The sequence below is a fragment of the Erithacus rubecula genome (genome assembly GCF_903797595.1).
Source record: "Erithacus rubecula genome assembly, contig: SUPER_Z_unloc_3, whole genome shotgun sequence".
NCBI lineage: Eukaryota > Metazoa > Chordata > Aves > Passeriformes > Muscicapidae > Erithacus > Erithacus rubecula.
The window spans coordinates 3,483,854-3,500,844 of record NW_027635944.1 but is presented as its reverse complement, the minus strand read 5'-3'; the positions used below and the strand labels follow the sequence as shown (position 1 = coordinate 3,500,844).

General features: G+C 40.8%; 1 protein-coding gene and 1 long non-coding RNA gene across 4 annotated transcripts; one reads left to right on the top strand and one right to left on the bottom strand.

The window, feature by feature from the left end:
* On the bottom strand, positions 1-9,309 carry LOC306814905 (uncharacterized protein). Of its 3 annotated transcripts, XM_079331402.1 has the most exons (7): positions 9,115-9,308; positions 8,513-8,658; positions 6,903-6,957; positions 4,850-4,966; positions 1,736-1,871; positions 635-697; positions 1-227 (listed from the first exon to the last, which is right to left on the bottom strand). In XM_079331402.1, exons 1-7 carry the CDS (start codon positions 9,172-9,174, stop codon positions 223-225), a joined length of 582 nt encoding a protein of 193 aa, XP_079187528.1. In that variant the 5' UTR covers positions 9,175-9,308; the 3' UTR covers positions 1-222. The 3 variants fall into 3 exon arrangements, with proteins under 3 accessions (XP_079187528.1, XP_079187527.1, XP_079187526.1); XM_079331401.1 differs by lacking the exon at positions 1-227 and having other exon boundaries at positions 426-697; positions 9,115-9,309; XM_079331400.1 differs by lacking the exons at positions 1-227; positions 635-697 and having other exon boundaries at positions 1,447-1,871.
* Positions 9,310-11,540: 2,231 nt separating this feature from the next.
* On the top strand, positions 11,541-13,088 carry LOC306814882. The gene is made up of 2 exons (XR_013777275.1): positions 11,541-12,819; positions 12,921-13,088. It is a non-coding gene; the product is annotated as an uncharacterized lncRNA (long non-coding RNA).
* The last annotated feature ends 3,903 nt before the right edge of the window (positions 13,089-16,991 follow it).

Below are 16,991 nucleotides of genomic sequence, written 5' to 3'. Positions count from 1 at the left end.
TCTATGTATTCCTTTTGTGCCTGATGAAATTAATTTGTCAAGCTAACTAGGCCAGAAAATATCTTTTAATACATTAATGCTGGCATGGAAGAACCTGTTATTCTCCCAGAAAGATAAAAGAAGATTCTGATTTTAGATTTCTTTGGTTTATTAATGCAGATCTTCCCGGGAAGTAAGTAACACTAAGATGGGTATAACTTCATCCACTTAGGAAAACTCCCACTAACCTGAAAAAGGAAAGAGAAATTAAAAGAAGCAATTAAAACCAACCAACCAACAACCCCCCCCTCCACTCAAATCCTACTACAACTACTCCCCAAAACATCCAACCAACCAAACAACTAACCAACCAACCAACCAACCAACCAAATGCAAACTAAAACCAAAAGCATCCAAGCAAATAGGGGCCAGTAGAAAAAAAATAATACAGTAGTTATTTTAATCTCTATGTTAACTTTCACCATCCTCTTCTGAGAAAAGTCTCAAAACGTTTCTGTTTGCACTACTTTATGTTTCCATTATGCTTAAAATTAAATATTGTTGCATTTGCCTACAGAAGCTGTTCAGCATGAAGGGAGATGCTGGCTAGGAATCCACATCCAAGTGACTCTAACTGCTCAAAAGTCAGATTTACCATCAGGAGCAGGACCATGAAGTGTACTGGCTCCTTGGGGTGCCAAGCTAAGCTGAAAAGATTCTGTTCAGAGAAAGAAAATTTTAAAATTAAGGAAACACATAGAACTGAAATGCTTATGGTTGCAAGGAAAGTCTATGCTGGTTCCAGACACTGTACAGGCTCTGTGTCTAGGTTCTCTCCTGTGTGCTGGAATAAAATAAAGAACAAAAAATAAATCTAGAGAGAATTGACATTTGCTGTTAAAGACCTCTCACAAAGGTACGTATGTGAACAATTTATAAATGTTTGCTTCTTAAGTGCTGATTTGAAACACTCAGCACCCGATTATAGATATTAATGTTTAATAGACAAAGGACATTAGCACACATATCCTGCCCTAGGAAGTGTTGAGGAAGAATAGCACTATATTTGAAGTGAGACAAATACTCACAGACATCTTTTACCCCTCTGTCAGAGTTTATGATGCTGTATTATATCCTCTCCAGCTGCTTATGCTGGTTATTGAGTTCTGTGCCTTTGAGACAGGTTGTGAGAGCAAAGGGTGGCAGAAGAAGCATGCACTTTGTGTGTAGAAGCTTCATTTTACTCTCCCACAACTCATTTCTCATGGACTGTGCTGACTGCAGCACGGACAGCAGGAGACAGTTCTCCTTTGGTTTTAGTTAGTTCCTTCTAGTTAGCGCTGACCAGAGGTTGTGTGGGGGTTTTTTTGTAGGCTTTTGTTGTTGTTGTTGTTGTTTGGTTGGTTGATTTTTGTTTTGTTTCTATTTATTGGGTTTTTTATTAACTGTTTGATTAACTCTCCCTGAAACCAAAATAATCCAACCACCCAAACCTAAACTAAAGCCAAAAATATCCAAGAAAATAGGGGCCAAAATAAAAAACAAATTACAGTGGTAATTTTAATCCCTGTGTCATCTTGCACCATCCCCTTTCTTTTCTGAAACAAATATCACAACGTTTCTGTTAGCACTAGTTTACACTTAGTTTACACTTAAGTATTGTTGTATTTTCCTACAGAATCTGTCCAGCATGAAGGGAGATGCTGGCTAGGAACCCACATCCAAATGACTAAAATTGCATGAAAAGCAGACTTACCATGAGGAGCATCAGCAGGAGGCAGAACAGCTGCTTCAGGTTTGAAATGAGCCCACAAAGTTTCTCCTGCTATTGTTAATGCCTCAACTCTGGCAGCTGCCAGTGAGTAGAGATCCATAAAATTTAGAAGGACGTGCTTTAAGTAAAAGTAAAAGTGAAAGTAATCATTAGTGCCAGGGAAGCAATACTTAAATGCCAAATAGCACACACTCAAATTTGTTACACAAGACACTATTTTTTGCAGAGAAGCAAATACAGATTGTAAACCAGGCAGAATTTCAGTCCCAGGACTTAAAAGTTCTAACACTGGATTTTATATTTCTTCTAAAATCTTGAATATTAATATCATTGAGGAAAAGGGAATGACTCAACACCCTAGTTAGATGATGCTTTAATGAGATGTTTTCAATGCAGTACAGCATTGAGCGCCTGATATAATTTTTTTCTTTTTATTTCAATACAAGACTAAGTGCAGGTTCATTTTCTGTTCACAAAAAATGACCACACAGTTTCAGGATAATGTTCACACTTCCACAAGTCAATTTATTAATCCTTCCACCCACATAAAAAAAATTAACTCGGCAGTAACAAGAGAAACATTGTAAACCTACAGACGTCTGAAAACAAATAATCTGATTGAACTATAAGTGGAAAAATGTGTCTGTTTCCATGTATGTAGTGGAAGAATGTCCCCATTTTGTTCTGGTGATTAGACTGATGATAAAGTTAGCAGGACAAGAGAGCACAAATGATTTGGCAGTACTGGTAACTTTATATCTCCCCAAGTAGTCTCAACTAACTGTTGAAATTACTGGTCTTCTTTACAGTGGTTAATCACATTTTATTTATTATTTTATTTGCAATTTTTCCCTTCAGGTAGTATGAAATTGGTCTTTTGAACGTAAATCTTTGGTATAGACAAAAGTCAGCCTAGTACCACAAACAGGGATTTACAAGGAATTTTTTTGCAGTTTTCCTTTCCTTGGTTTCACACTGCTGCTTTTCAGCATAGATGTTAACACGGCTGAAATCATGTTATTTTTTGAGGTTGTGGTGTCTAGGAAATAGCAGTGGCAAATTAACCCATATGACATCTTTTCTTATCAGCAAGAATCTCCAAAATCTCTTGGTGCTGTGGTTCTAGTTCTAAAAGAAGATTCTTGCAGATTTTAAGGCCTTTAATTGAATAATGCCAGTCACAGACTAAGGCAGCCCTAGAGGATGTGCCTGCAAACAGCTCCACAGCTTTCAATGACAAGTGTCCCTAAAGTGATTCCCAGCTGCTTACCTCACTCGAGATTCCATGATTGCCCTTAACACAGTTTGGCATAGAGTAAAATTAAAATCCATTAGGTGATCTCTGGCTATAAAATGCCAATTTTATAGTAAAACCTTGATAATGTGCTTGGAAAACAATCAAACAGAAACTAGACACAAGGGCAGGGAAGAGAGAGAAGAAAAAGGGGGAAAGAGATGGGGAGAGAGAAAAAGAGGAAAAGGGAAGGAGAAAAGAAGTTCACAGTTCCACAGACTGTGAGCCATTGGTGCTGTTTATGTATGTCCTCAGTTGCCAAGAGTATCTGAAGCTGCCAGGTGAACAAGAACTTTACAATTCTGCCCCACCAGGGATCTCCCCAGCACGCACTGGACTATGTTAGTCAGAACATGCACTTTAAGCAAATATGAAATGCAACATTTTGTGTCCTGATTTTCTTCCAGAAAGAAAGAGGGAACAGACTGCAGGTGCTTCTGCAACCATTACAAGGTCAAAAAGAATGAGAGTCGAAATGGGGAAAAAAAAAAGCAGCATCCATTACCAAACTAGAAAAACAGCATTTAAAAGCTGGTGATTGTCACAATGCCTCCTGTGAAATGATACCACCCATGGGACCTTCTGTGCAGCTTTAAAATGGATCATCACTAAACTGGGGAAACAGCTGTAATTCTACCCTTTGACAGAAAAGTTCATCTGTGCTAATTAAGCTTCATGGGAATCTCAAGGCATTACATATTTCCATATTTAATGTGGCAACACAATAACGCACACATAATATATATATTTATCATATTGAAATGCATGTATGCATGTAAGAGGGCAACTGTGAAAAATTTCCAGATTAGAATCTACCTTTCTTGAATGTTAGACTTTGTGACCCTGATCCTGCAATTATATATTGCATTAGAACAGAAAATCTACAATAAATTGGGTGAAATTACTGCAGAAAATGTACACACTGTGTGCAATACTTCCCTTGTCTAAGTTCCTTGCACTTTACTTGATTACCTGCTCTCTCTCTAATTCAGACAGAGAAGCACAATGAAATATGTACTCACTCTGCCTTTTGTTCTCACATTGGGAAAAAAAATCTGCTTTAGCACTGATGTATTCTGCTCAACTATAAAGACTAAGGGATAGTTTCTGCAGAAGAGATCAAGCTTTATAATCAACATTGCACCGAATCTGTGTTCAGAGCTGAAAATGTGGCACATTTTCAGTAAATTTCTCTTTTTTTTTGCATTCATGGTTTTGTCCTAACAAAATTGTTATTTTAAAATGTGCAAGTCTTTAAACCTACATGAGCAAAATAGCTTCTGTATTTGAATATTCTAAATAGCAGTTTCTTTTAAATGAGGAATGCTTAAAACCCCACAGTTAATTTGAGCACTGTGGATTGAAAAAATCTAATACTGGCCAAGAAGGAGCATGAAAATCTTGTCTTTTCTGTTTGTTTGGTTTTGTTTGTTTGTGGAGATCTTACTTGGTCTTGGTTTTGTTTTTTGGGGTTTTTTAATTAGTCTTGTGTATATTAATGGGTAAAAAGGGAGGGGGATAGAGGGGTATTAATTTTCAGGTATAGATTTTTTTTTTTTCCCATGTTTGCATTGTCATCAGTATTTAATGCTGAAAATAACTTCAAAATTGAAAGTTGCCATTATTTCTGAAACACCATGAGCAAGACTATACAAGGAAATTGTCTTTCAATGCTTGATAACAATAGTTTTGAAGCTTTTTGCTCTCCACATGATCAGAGCACTCTATCTGCCTGTTTTATCTCAGATAAAAAAATTAAATTTAAAAAACTCAATTAAATAGGATTGGTTTTAGAGTCTGACCTGGAATGCTGCAGCCTCTGGCCTGCCCCTCATTGCTTCCTCTGAAAGGATCTCCAGCTGCAGGCTGGGGAGCAGCATGGCTGCTGCAGCACCTGATGCCACAGCCTGGTCTCTTCCCTAGAGGGAAAAACAGACCCAGCTTTAACAGTAATTCTCCTTCAGACACACCAGATGGGATGAACTGGATCTCCTGGAGCCCATTGAGTGGACTTGCTTTGATTGCTGACCCTAACATCCATGAATAAAGCATGATTAAATTTTCATTGCAAATAAATCTTTAATGGACAGTGCTAGGAGAGAATGTCACCAAAAAACCCCACAAAAACAAAACAACAACAACAACAACAAAAAAACCACCAACCTTGCCCAGGTCTGAAAAGAGAAAGGCCAAGGATATGGCATGTATGTACTGTAAGAACACAGCACTTGCTGCATGACATCCACTTCCAAAGTCTGAAAGAAGCCAGAGTGAAGATGGTGGTGGCACAAAGGAAATTTTCTAACAGCAGATTTTGCTGCAGCTGAAACACACAGTTTAGGTTCTGTCACTTTCCATGAACATCTGTGTTGGCTTGATGTGGACAGAAATGTGTATCCTATCACCATCTGTTGAAGCCGGGTGGGACAGTGATTCCTTATCCCTGTGGCACACACCATCTGTTCATGGGCCATCTTTAAGACAAGGTGGGGCAATCATCTTTATCTTTTCCACAACCCATCCTCCCTCCAGGAAGATATCATCTGCTGCTGGCCCATTGAGTCCCACTGTGTGACTGATAAAATTCCATCATCCCACTGGGAGATGCTCCAGCCAAGGGAAGAGCCAAGCCTTTCCTACTCAGATAAAAACTGAGATTTTGGACAGCAAATTACCTGCTTTCCACTGGATTCCTGAGGAAAGCTGGACCTTTCCACATCATCCCTGCACTTTCAGAGGAAAACTGCACCTTCTCCAGGAGCACTGCTCCAGCTGAACCACATCTGCCACTGCAGGAGGATGCAGCCACCATGGAATGGGACTGTGCCAACACCCTGACTGACTGATGGGTGTCAGCTTGGATTCTGACTCTGGCAGTGTTTTTGGGATTGTTCTTTGTAATACTGTATTTCTATTTTAATTTTCGTAGTAAAGACCTGTTATTCCTAATTCCCATATCTTTGCCTGAGAGCCCCTGAATTTCAAAATTATAATAATTTGGAGGGAGGGGGTTTACATTCTCCATTTCAAAGAGAGTCTTATGCCTTTATTGGCAGATACCTGTCCTTCAAACCAGGAGAACATCAAAGGAAAGAGACTTGAAAAAGAGATCTGAAAACTAAATTAACAACAGTTGTGGTGATTGCAGAAACTGAGTTTCCCATGTTGCTATGACTTAAAGACGTAGGAAGGGAAACTGACACTCTGATGTAGGACAGCATTTTGCTTTGTGCTGCTCTAGATTATAAAAGTATCTGCCACTAGAGCTATAGTTGAAAATAGTCCTTTCTCCTAAATAGTTAATATATAAGGCTTTGTTGGACCTTCAAATAGTCCTATAGCAGGGTGCAATTGTGCAAGTCAGAGATAAAACTTGAGATTATTATTGAATTTAAAATATGCTTTAAAAAATACCATGGAAGTTTCTGACCACAGATTATGACTTCCTGCCTTTATGTTCCTATTTATGATGCTTCTGAGGTTAAAGTAGCAGACAAAAGGACAACTGTTTTATGGCCACCAAGTGTGTGACCTCATTTCCAGTAGAGGGCTAAATCCACAACAATTGCCAATTTTTTGTGTGTTGCATTAATCTTCACTTGGCAACTAGAAACAGTGCTCAGTGAGGGAAGGAATATTAATTTTGTCAAAACTTTCACATTTAGAACAAGTAGTTTGTGTACTACAGACTTGCATTTTAATTCACTGTGTTTTTTTTTTTTAATGGAATAGGTTAAGGGGGGAACCTCTACTCTAAGTAAAGGAAGTTGCTTTGCAACAACTTCTCCTCTAAGCAGTTCTAAGGCTTTGGCATGTGTGGATGCACAAATCAGAGGGAACACTTCAAATTCTTACCACATTCAGGGTGGCATTCACAGCTTTCATATGATTAATGATCAACTCATAGTCTCTATTGTAAAAGAAAAAAAAAGACAAAAATAAAGCAAGAACAATGGGGTAACTTTATAGAACTGAAGCTCAACCAATGTAAAAATTATTCTTCTGCTACTTTATGGCCATCATGTCTTGTAAAATAATCGTTGATAACTCCAACTGTTAGGATTTTCTCTCTTTTTTGTATCTCCAATTTAAAACTAAAAAATGTTCATGTAACACTATTTGGTACATTTCCATATGAAGGATGCTTCTGTCAAATGGAGCAATTAAAATAGATGTAACTATAGTCCTATCAATGAACAACCATCATGGCTTGGATGCAGAGGCCATAAAAAGTCTCTAGTAGGATGGTATTATATTCTTATATTGGAAAACACTGGTAGATTCTGTTTATTTAGTCTGCTTTGCCTATATCTTCCAAAGGGAGAAAAAACATATATTTGTTGTCAAGACATGCTAGAGCAATGAAGGGAAGGGTAGTTTTCTTTGTTGATATTCAGCTGTTTTATACAGGGAAAAAACACCAATTTTAAATCCACTTCACATTAAAAAAAAAAACATTTTCTGGATATATGTATGGCCACAAGGAATGATGTTTACTAAAATGTTCAAAATAGATTGAGGGAGGATGAAAAGGGCAAGCTTTCTAGAATATATCCTTCTGCAGGTGACACTTGCTTTGATCAAAGAATACCAAATAGCATTTGTCATTTTAATTAGCTGATTAAACATTTCATTGAGGCCTATATGAATTGCATTATTTCCCTGGGGCATAAAACCATTAAAGCTCCCCAGGTGTTGTTTTTCAGAGGTCAAATAACCCCAGGCACAATGAGAAATTTTAATTAACTAAAATTTTTTTAGATCCTAGCCATCGAACAACAATATTCATAATACATATTTCATATTATGATAAGTATTAGAAAACAAAGTCTGCAAAGATTTATTTTTTTATCTGACCATATGACTGTAAGAATAGGTCAGTAATGAGTCAAGGGGTCTCCTTTTGACTACCCATCTTTTCAAGAGCAGTGCTTGAGACTTTCTTTCCACTCCAGGTTATGATGTAAATGGTACAAAACTCCCTGAAATCAGCTGGAAGATCCATCTTGTCCCACAGGAAAGGCTAGGTCCAAAATGGTTCCAGTCTCTTTGGCAGCTAAGACCTGCCCTCCAGCTGATCTTTTGTATTTACTATCAATCAATTGTATCTGTCTATAAAAAGATGGCATGGAAACACAGGGATTTATTTCTTAAATAAAGTGAACTTTAAGCATCTACCAAAGAGATGTGTCAGATCAGTAAGGCAGCACAAGTATTTTGTTTGTCAGTTATTTCAGAAACCAGAATTTGGAGCACTATTATGGGATAACTGCACAAAATGCATGACCTAGTATTTTGAGCTAACACTTTTGTTTTTAGAAGACTATCCCTGAATTTCAATAAAAAAGAGACAGATGTAGTTTTCTCCTCTAGCCTAACACTGGCCATGTCTAAAACCTTGCCCACGAATAGGAATTGAAATTTTGGTTTCTTTTAAGGGAGATCCTCCAGACCCCAGGGCTCACTTTGCTGCCTGTTGGAGGGCATGTTCTGCCTCCTGGAGTGCCTCCCACAGCTGCTGCCTTTCCTGCTCCATGTCTTTCAGGAGTTTCTTCTGGTCATTTAGAGCTTGGTCTCTTCTCCTCAGCTCCACTCTTGCATCAGAGAGGCTCTGCCAGCAGACAGAGGGCAGAGTTACTCGTCAGACCAAATCAGCTTCACTCCAGGCTATTGGCAATGTGGATGACAAATTGATTTCAAGAACTTCTCACGAACATTCTTTTTGAATACCCTCATTCCAGCTGACTTTAGCCTGGTGAAGTGAAATCTTCTTTTAGGATAAAGAAATCACAACATTGCCAACAAATGGGAGATCCTGGATTGCTGAAGACCAAACTGTAATTTATACGGAATATCTCTTTCTACAAATCAAAAGGAAACTCCAGTGGAAAAGGGGCATTTCTAAATACATCTGACTTCTAGTTTAGTGACATTTAAAGGCAAGTTTTCTGGAAAATTCTGTTAAAAGTTAATCAATGTTATGCTTGTTTTCCAAAAGAATACAAATAAAAAAATGTGTAGAAAGGAAAACCTCTTTCAAGCAAGAGAGTCTCCAAATCAGACTTACATGCTGAAGTTCATTGAATTGCTCTTGCAGTCTGTGGGCTTTTTCAGCATCTTTTTGCATCTCATTGGATGTCGATTGGAATTCTTCAAGCTGCAAGGGCAATGAACGGGACTCTTCCTCTGCTCTATGAAGCCTCCGTGAAAATTGAGATATTTCTTGCTGCAAGATTGCTATGATTTTCTGTCAGCAAACAGAAGTTGATGGGCTATAAAATCTGCTGTTTTAGCAATAAAATAAATCATATTTAAGACCCAAGAAAATTAAGTCAAAACTTTTATTTTTTCCTCCATCTCTAAAAGACATACACAAGGACAAAAGTTGAAAGAAAGGATGGTAAATATAAGAAAACGGAAAACAGTAATAAAAAGCAGCCTTAACATTCACATCAAGCTAAAATTTGTTCTTATATGCTAATACAGTTCTAATGGAACTTGGAAAAAATATTTTACTTGGATACAGTAAACCTCTTCCAAAAAATTCTTTGTCATTCAAAGAAAAGACCTATCCACACCTGTTGGGGGTTGAATGTTTTGCTACTACTATGTCAATTTAAAGAATTTTTGCCATTATCATGCCAATGGAGCTGGCCGGGTTACACCCAGCATCTTTTGAGGGCTCCAGACAAAAGTGTAGGTGGGAGCAGCTTCTGGAGGGGGACTCGTGTTTCCAGCGAGCTCGGAGGAGGATCCCCCGTCTCCAGGCAAGTGGCTGACTGCAGGAGAGCCAGACGGTCTGTGATCACCTGCCCTGCATCAGCCCCGCTCCTGCCTCTGAGAACACTGCTGACCACCAGAACCCAAACGGTGAGCGAGGAGCCGCCGCTCCAGCCCGTTCCCACCCGAGACCGGCGTGGCCGCTGCCGCCCCTCCCGCCTCCGCTCCCGCCTGCCCTCGGCAGCTCCGGGCTTTGCTCTGTCTGCAGCACCAGGACCGAGCGCAGAGAGTGTGCCTGCAGTTAAAGAAAGGACTGGAACCGAGTTATCTGTTCTGTTTTTTGGTAATTTTAACAACTGCTGTTGTATGGTTAGATATATTAGTAAAAGAGTTGTTATTCCTACCCCCTTATCTCTGCCTCAGGGTCCTTGTTTCAAACAATTATCATACTTGGAGGGAGTAGAATTAAAGTCTCTATTTCAAGGGAAAACTTCTGCCTTTATTGGCAAACACCTGTCCTTCAAACCAGGACACACTGTCATGTAGGCATTCATGAAAGTGTGCCTGGAAGGTCATTCATGAGATTCCCTTTCCCCAGGCGAAAAATCCCTCAGCACATCCTCTTTGGACTAGTGTCCTCACCCCTCCCCAGCTCCCTTGCCCTTCTCTGGACACGCTCCAGCCCCTCAATGTCTTTCTGCTCCACAGGGGCCCACAACTGGACACAGCACTCCAGCAGCGGCCGCAGAGGCGCCCAGCACAGGGCACAGCTCACTGCCCTGCTCCTGCTGACCCACTATGGCTGACACAAGCCACCATGCCCTTGGCCTTCTTGGCCACCTGGGCACACGCTGCCAAATGTTCAGCGGCTCTTGTCGGGGAACCCCTGGCTCCTTTTGTCCAGTGCAGCTTCATAGGTGTAAATTTGCACTCTTGATTTAAAATACAATTTCAAGATGTCTTTCCTGTTCTCAGCCTTACAGACAGCAGCGAAAGTCTTCAGCTGTACAGCCTCCTCTACTAAGGCAATATCATAAACTTTCATTGCAGTGGAATTCTAAGTCACTCCGACTAAATTTAAGTGGGCTCATTTAAGAGAACTACATATTGCTCAGAATTAAATATTCCATAATTTCTACTATCAGGAAGCAACGTTCTCACTGAAAACTCAGCTGTGTGTTCTTTAAAGCTCTGAAATGGTAAATTAGGAAATAGTCAGTGATGCCTTTGCCATTGATGGCATGGAAGTGGATTTTCTTCCATCCCACTAAGCTTGCCCTTTACACTCTACTGCCACAGGCCAAGCTCACTGCTTTGTTCTCATTTCTTTAACACCAGGAACATTAAATGTTCCTTTCTCACTCACCTCAGATTTGGCACCTCTGAACACAGATCTCAGATGACCTGTAGTGGGAGAGGTAAATGAAGCAAATTCTTTAAGACAACTGCCTAGGCTGATGAATCCCACAGAACAAGTTAACACAAAGAGAGAGCATTTTCTGTTTCAAAACAGGTGTCCAGGAGACTCAGCTCATTCAAGCTGCCAGCAAGAGAATAGGATGACAATCCTGGCTGTGACTATGCTTTGGCCTGTTCATCCAACAAATTAATACAAACTTGATCGCTATAATGCAAATAGTTCTTTAATGCTCAATTCTTCTTTTCTGCCCTCCTAATAAAGCAGCTTTTTTTAATCTTCTCTCTGGTACTGTTTTTTTTTCAGGTATTTTTGTTTGGTTGGTTTTTTTTAATTAGTTGTATGCAGTAATTCTCATTAACTTGCTGAAAGAGTTGCCCAGAAAAGCTCCCCCCAAATCCCTCTGAACTGTGGAAGTTCTTTTGGCAGTGAAACTGCACAGCAGCACCTCCAGGGTTCAGGAGCAAACACTCACTGCTTTGCAGTTTGCACTTCATTGTATAGGGAATCACTCTTTTAGCTTTTAGTAAAGGGTCAAGTTAGACAAAGGGTCAAATATTTTCATGACAAAATTTAGGAAAAAGAAGCTTTCTCTGAATTCTTGTAAAAACTGCAGAAATTTTGGAAGTCCTTCTGAGAAGGTCTCCCAGTCTGCATTTTCAAAGTTTTCCTGATTGACCCAACAAACTGAGGAAATGTCAGACTCTGCTGCCACAGACTCTCCCGTGGAGGGAATGCAACCCCTGCATGTTCCCTTGCAAATGCTGCTCACAGCTCTCTGGCAACAAACACCCCATTTTGGTGGAACATGTTGACTGGAGCTTTACCAATCCAGTGGCATCCTAATGCTCTTTCTGTTTCCAAATCAACCCAGTCTCTAAGAAAGAGTGGGAAGACATACAAAAGCCAGGTGAGGTTACACCCAATAAAAATCTCTACTTACATGCCAAGTTAGATAGATAATATCCAGAATAGCCAATGCCATAAACAGTGCAAACTACACCAACGATATTCCTAATCATTGCTGCAGTGTTCTGCAAGTTAGGAACACAAAAGGAAACAAGGCTCTTGTTTTTGCACAGTAGCCCACGGACAAACCGTGGGACGCTCCTGCGCTGAGCACGCCCAAGGGCGGCTCTGGCCCTGAGGCCCTTTGTGCACCAAGGCAGCCTTCTCATGTCACCACAGCAACGTGGCAACCCTGCCCTGACATCACAAAGCAAACCTTCTGCACTGGCCCCTGAATTTATGCAAAGCAGCCCAGCCTTCCCTACTGCAAACACAAAATAGCATGGGAAGTTTTCCTGTCCCAAAGCAGCACAAATTCCCTGGGTGGGCCAAACCTTGTCATTCAAGGGATCCAAGAATAACTCCAAGAGTGCCCCAAGCACCTACAGCCTGTACCTGAACTGAGCACTCAGATGGGACCAAAGCAAAGGAAACCAGACCAAGAAATTTGCCCAAAGCATTGCACAGAACAAGGAGAGAAGGCACTGTTGGCATAACAGCTGAAATATTTCCTAACAAATGTCTCCACATATTTGCACATTTATTGAACATGCCCAGGGCTCCCGTCTATGTACAGCTCTGCCATTATTCCACTTTGGAAGCAGTTAAACTGGCAGGATCTGCCAGGTACGCAGTGCCCTTTCAGGACATCTCCTGGATCACACCAGTGTGCATCATGCACTTCTCAGCCCTCCACCCGTGAACCAGGCCTTCTATCTCCTGCTCAGGACTGGAATTTTCCCAGTTACAGCTCAGCTCACACATGTCCATGGCATGAGATGAGGCCATGAGGGCTCATGATACTGACTCCATGCCAGCAATGGCTCCATCATGCATTGTTCCTTTTCCAAAGGTGGACTGCCCACTCATTCACCAATACATCATTTCCCTTTCAAGGGTCAAGTTCCCACCTGTTAAACAATACAGTTTTCTTCATTGCCTTGTCGACCTGCTCAAACATGGATCAAATATGGCAAGGCCTCAGACACGACTCTGGTCCCTGACACAGTGGTTTGGGTAACATCCCATTCCTCAATTTCTCCTTTGGTGGTCAAGAGCCTCTTAAAACCACTTCCATCCCTTGAATTCATTCCAGCTACCTTCTTAACATGACCACTCTCTTTTTTCTCAAGACAAAGCCACTTGCACACAATCATCACTGCCATGGGGGAATATAGGACTAAGCACTGTCTGGTAAAGCTTAAAGAATTCACAATTTGTTACAATCAAACATTTTTCCAACATTTTTCACTGCACTCTATTGCCAGCAGACATTCCCTCTCCCCATCCTATTTCCCTTGCAGAACCCTGTGCCTACTATCCATGGGCACCAGAGGAGCAGCAGTCACACAGGAGATGCCCCTGCTGCACTGGGCAGGAGCCAAAACGCTCTCGAGTCACAGCTGCAGGCCTCTATCTGCACAGGATGCTCTGACTGCCCCACTCCTCATTGGAATTTAGCATTTGGAAATGAAATTCTACTTTCTGCCTCGTGTACAAATACCACGGTTGTGCAAAAATTGGGCAATGGGCCGTATTCCAAAGGCACTGCAATGTGGAGGAAGTGACGCCCTAATAACTGAGAAACAAAACAAAATACTTTCAAGACAGTATTAGCATAGGAGGTGATATCAATTCTGGTCTCTAACTGGAGGCCTCCAGGGGCAGATATGGAAAAATGACTGCCACACATTGGGTGAATTTGGTTTTATAAATTTGGAAAATTACCATAATTTTCCATAAGAAATCCCAATTAGAAGCTCAATAATGAGGAAATTCCCCCCGCCTTTGATTCCAGCTCTTTTTGAGCCCCACTTTCTTGCTACTATTTGTACCAGACATACAGGCTAGAACTACTTTATGAGAAAGTGTCTTGAGAACATGTTTTAACTTGGTTCCCAGAGAAGCTAAATAGGATAGGAGCCTTTGAAATGTGTTTTGTCTTTTTTGCCTATCAGGAGAGGAAAAGTACTCAAGTTATCTAGGACTATGTACATAGTACATACAACAATAGTCTACACTTCCATGAAAATATATAAAGGAAATAGAAAAGCAAAAATAATTTTGTCTCAGAAAGAGACCCTTCCCCAATTCCTAACCACACTAAAACCAACATAAATGGGATCTTGCATCTTAAAAAAAATAAACTAACAAAAACAAGAAAGAAAAACAAATTGGACAATTCAGAAAGTTAATGTAGAGCTTATTCACGGGATGACAAGGAAGGAACTCCCAATGTAGTTGCACTTTGGTACAGTTTTTATGCTGAGTCTTACTCAGGACTTGAACTGGAGAAAGTCATCCTGAAATGGTTTTCCCCAGCTCCTGAACTCCCTCCATTGATTCATTGCAGTGATCAGAGACACCAGTCTGGAGAGATCCTCAGCTGACTTCAAATATGGATGCTGCCCAAAGGGAAACAAGAAAAATAAAGTAACCATTACTTGTTGGGAGCCTAGCTGCAGCTCTGACACTCATCCCAGTGTATTGCAAGATGCCGTGACAATGAAAAGGCAAAACATAGGCCATGATGTCCTTGTGACTGTTCAGAGAAGGAAAACAAAGTAATAAAACATTTACAGTGACTGCTCAAGGATAAAGGAAAGCACATCTGGAGAGACAAAGCTCCTGTTTTGACTATAGTAGAACTACTTCAAAGAGATGATTTTGCAATAGCTTTATTTGATTTATGTTATCCTACATGTACCTATTAACAAGTAGCTTTTATAGAAAGGAAAACATTGTAACCAATCAGACTGTATGTTAGAAAAGGTATCCCTTATACACTAATGTACAAAAAGAGGTAGTTAAGACAATAAAATGGACTCTTTTGCAGCAAGAAGATCTCGGTGTCTGAGTCTCATTCCTAAGGGGCTGTAACATCCTGGTGAGCCTGACGTGATGGTGAAAGGGTTAAATGCTGACTCCTGAACAAGCGGCTGCGGCCGGACGCCCGAGAGCGGCGTGAGTGGCCACAAATCCACCGGTGAGTCGGAGCCGAACGTCGGCTGCAGCTTATAAACTGGATTTTGCGAGATGGGGGGTACTGTCTCTGCCCTAGAAAAGGCAACAGTGGACTCAGTATTAGACTTGGCAAAAAAGAATGGAGAAACTTTGGATTGAACAAAGTTAGTCGACCTCCTTTATTGGGCAAAACGGCGTGGCTTTCTAAAAGATACTGTTGATATATTTTGAGTAGAGACTTGGCAGGCAGTAGGAGCTGATTTATGGGAAGCTGTCCAAACTGGCAATAAAGAAGCTAAGTCCCTTGCTCCTGTATTCAGATAAATGCGCCATCTAATTGATAAACTTACAGCAGAAACAGAGGTCAAACTAGCGGCTCGAACAATGGTATCTGCAGCAGATAAGAGAAGTTGTCGCTCTCTATGGAGCCATATCCCTCCGCCGCGGAGCCACAGTCGCTTTCTTCTGACCCTGGCGCGTCTGATCTATCATCTTTTGAACATCTGTCTGACCCACCTCCACCTGAAAATGTAGCAGCCCCAGTTCAGAAAGGACAGTATGATGATATCATACCCCCTTGGGTAACTGAGCCTTCTCAGCCATCTGCCCCGCCTTTCCCACCAGTAGAGAAAAAATCGGCAAGCGACATTGATCCTGCTTTAGTTCCTCTGCCAAGTGATATGGAGGTGGACACCCCTGTTGTTGATGATGCTTCTGCATTCTGGGTACAGTTAGAAGATCAGAAGAACGCTATGCTACAGTTACTAGAAGAGTAGATAGAGGGTCTTCTTCTAAAGCAATATGGAAAGCATATAAACAGGCACATGACGCTATCGTGACTGGTTTAAAAACTTTGGAGGATAACTCCAAACCAGTGACATTGGCAGACCAAATGGATAGGAGACGCAGAACCTTGCAATTAATATATGACAATGCTTTTGATTTGCCCACTGCTCAGAACTATTTGAAGGCAAAAAATTTGCGGATTCTATCCCCAGAAGAAGCTGAGCGTTGGATAAAAATTTCTGATAGTGCAGCACCATCTACCAGAATTATGGACACTGTTGCAAATTGGGTAATGGGTAAAAATGATTGGGGAAAAGCTGGGGGAACGGGACTGGGTCGGGGTGATCCAGGCTCAAAGATTGCTACTTCTGACCCGCCCTGGGATCATTCCTTTGATATGCTTAAGAGGTGGAAAGGAGCAATAACTAATGCTGAGCTGCGAGGTGATTTTCAAATAATAGCAGCTCCTGTAACTCGCACGGCAAATGGAGACATGTACCAGCCTTTAGACTGAAACCTTATTGCTAAGGTCCAAAAAGTGGTTATGGATTATGGGGTTGATAATCGGCTAGTTCGACGACAGGTAGAAGCTATATTGAAATATCAAGAGTTAGTTCCTGCAGACATAAAAACTATTTTTGAATTCATTTTGGGTCCTACTAGTTATATGTTGTTCCTTAATAAGTGGCAAGAAGAATTGGTGGGAAAACAACTAGAAAATATGCAGCTGCCACAGGGTGATCCATTAAGGTTTGCAAGTCTGGATATGCTGATGGGACAAGGTCAATATACTGATCTGCAGTGAAAAGCTGCAATGCATACTCGGGTGATTGCTCAGAGTAAGGCTGCTGCTTTAGAGGCGTTTTCTTTACTCCCTCAGGTTGGAAAACCAAAACAACCTTACTTGCATTTAAGACAAGAGGATAACTAACCTTATTTAAAATTTGTAGACCGTATAAGAGAGGGAGTAGAATCAGCACCTGACATACCTTTGCCTTTAAAGGATACAATGGTAAAGGAAATTGTCCTGCAAAATGCTAAAGCTATTT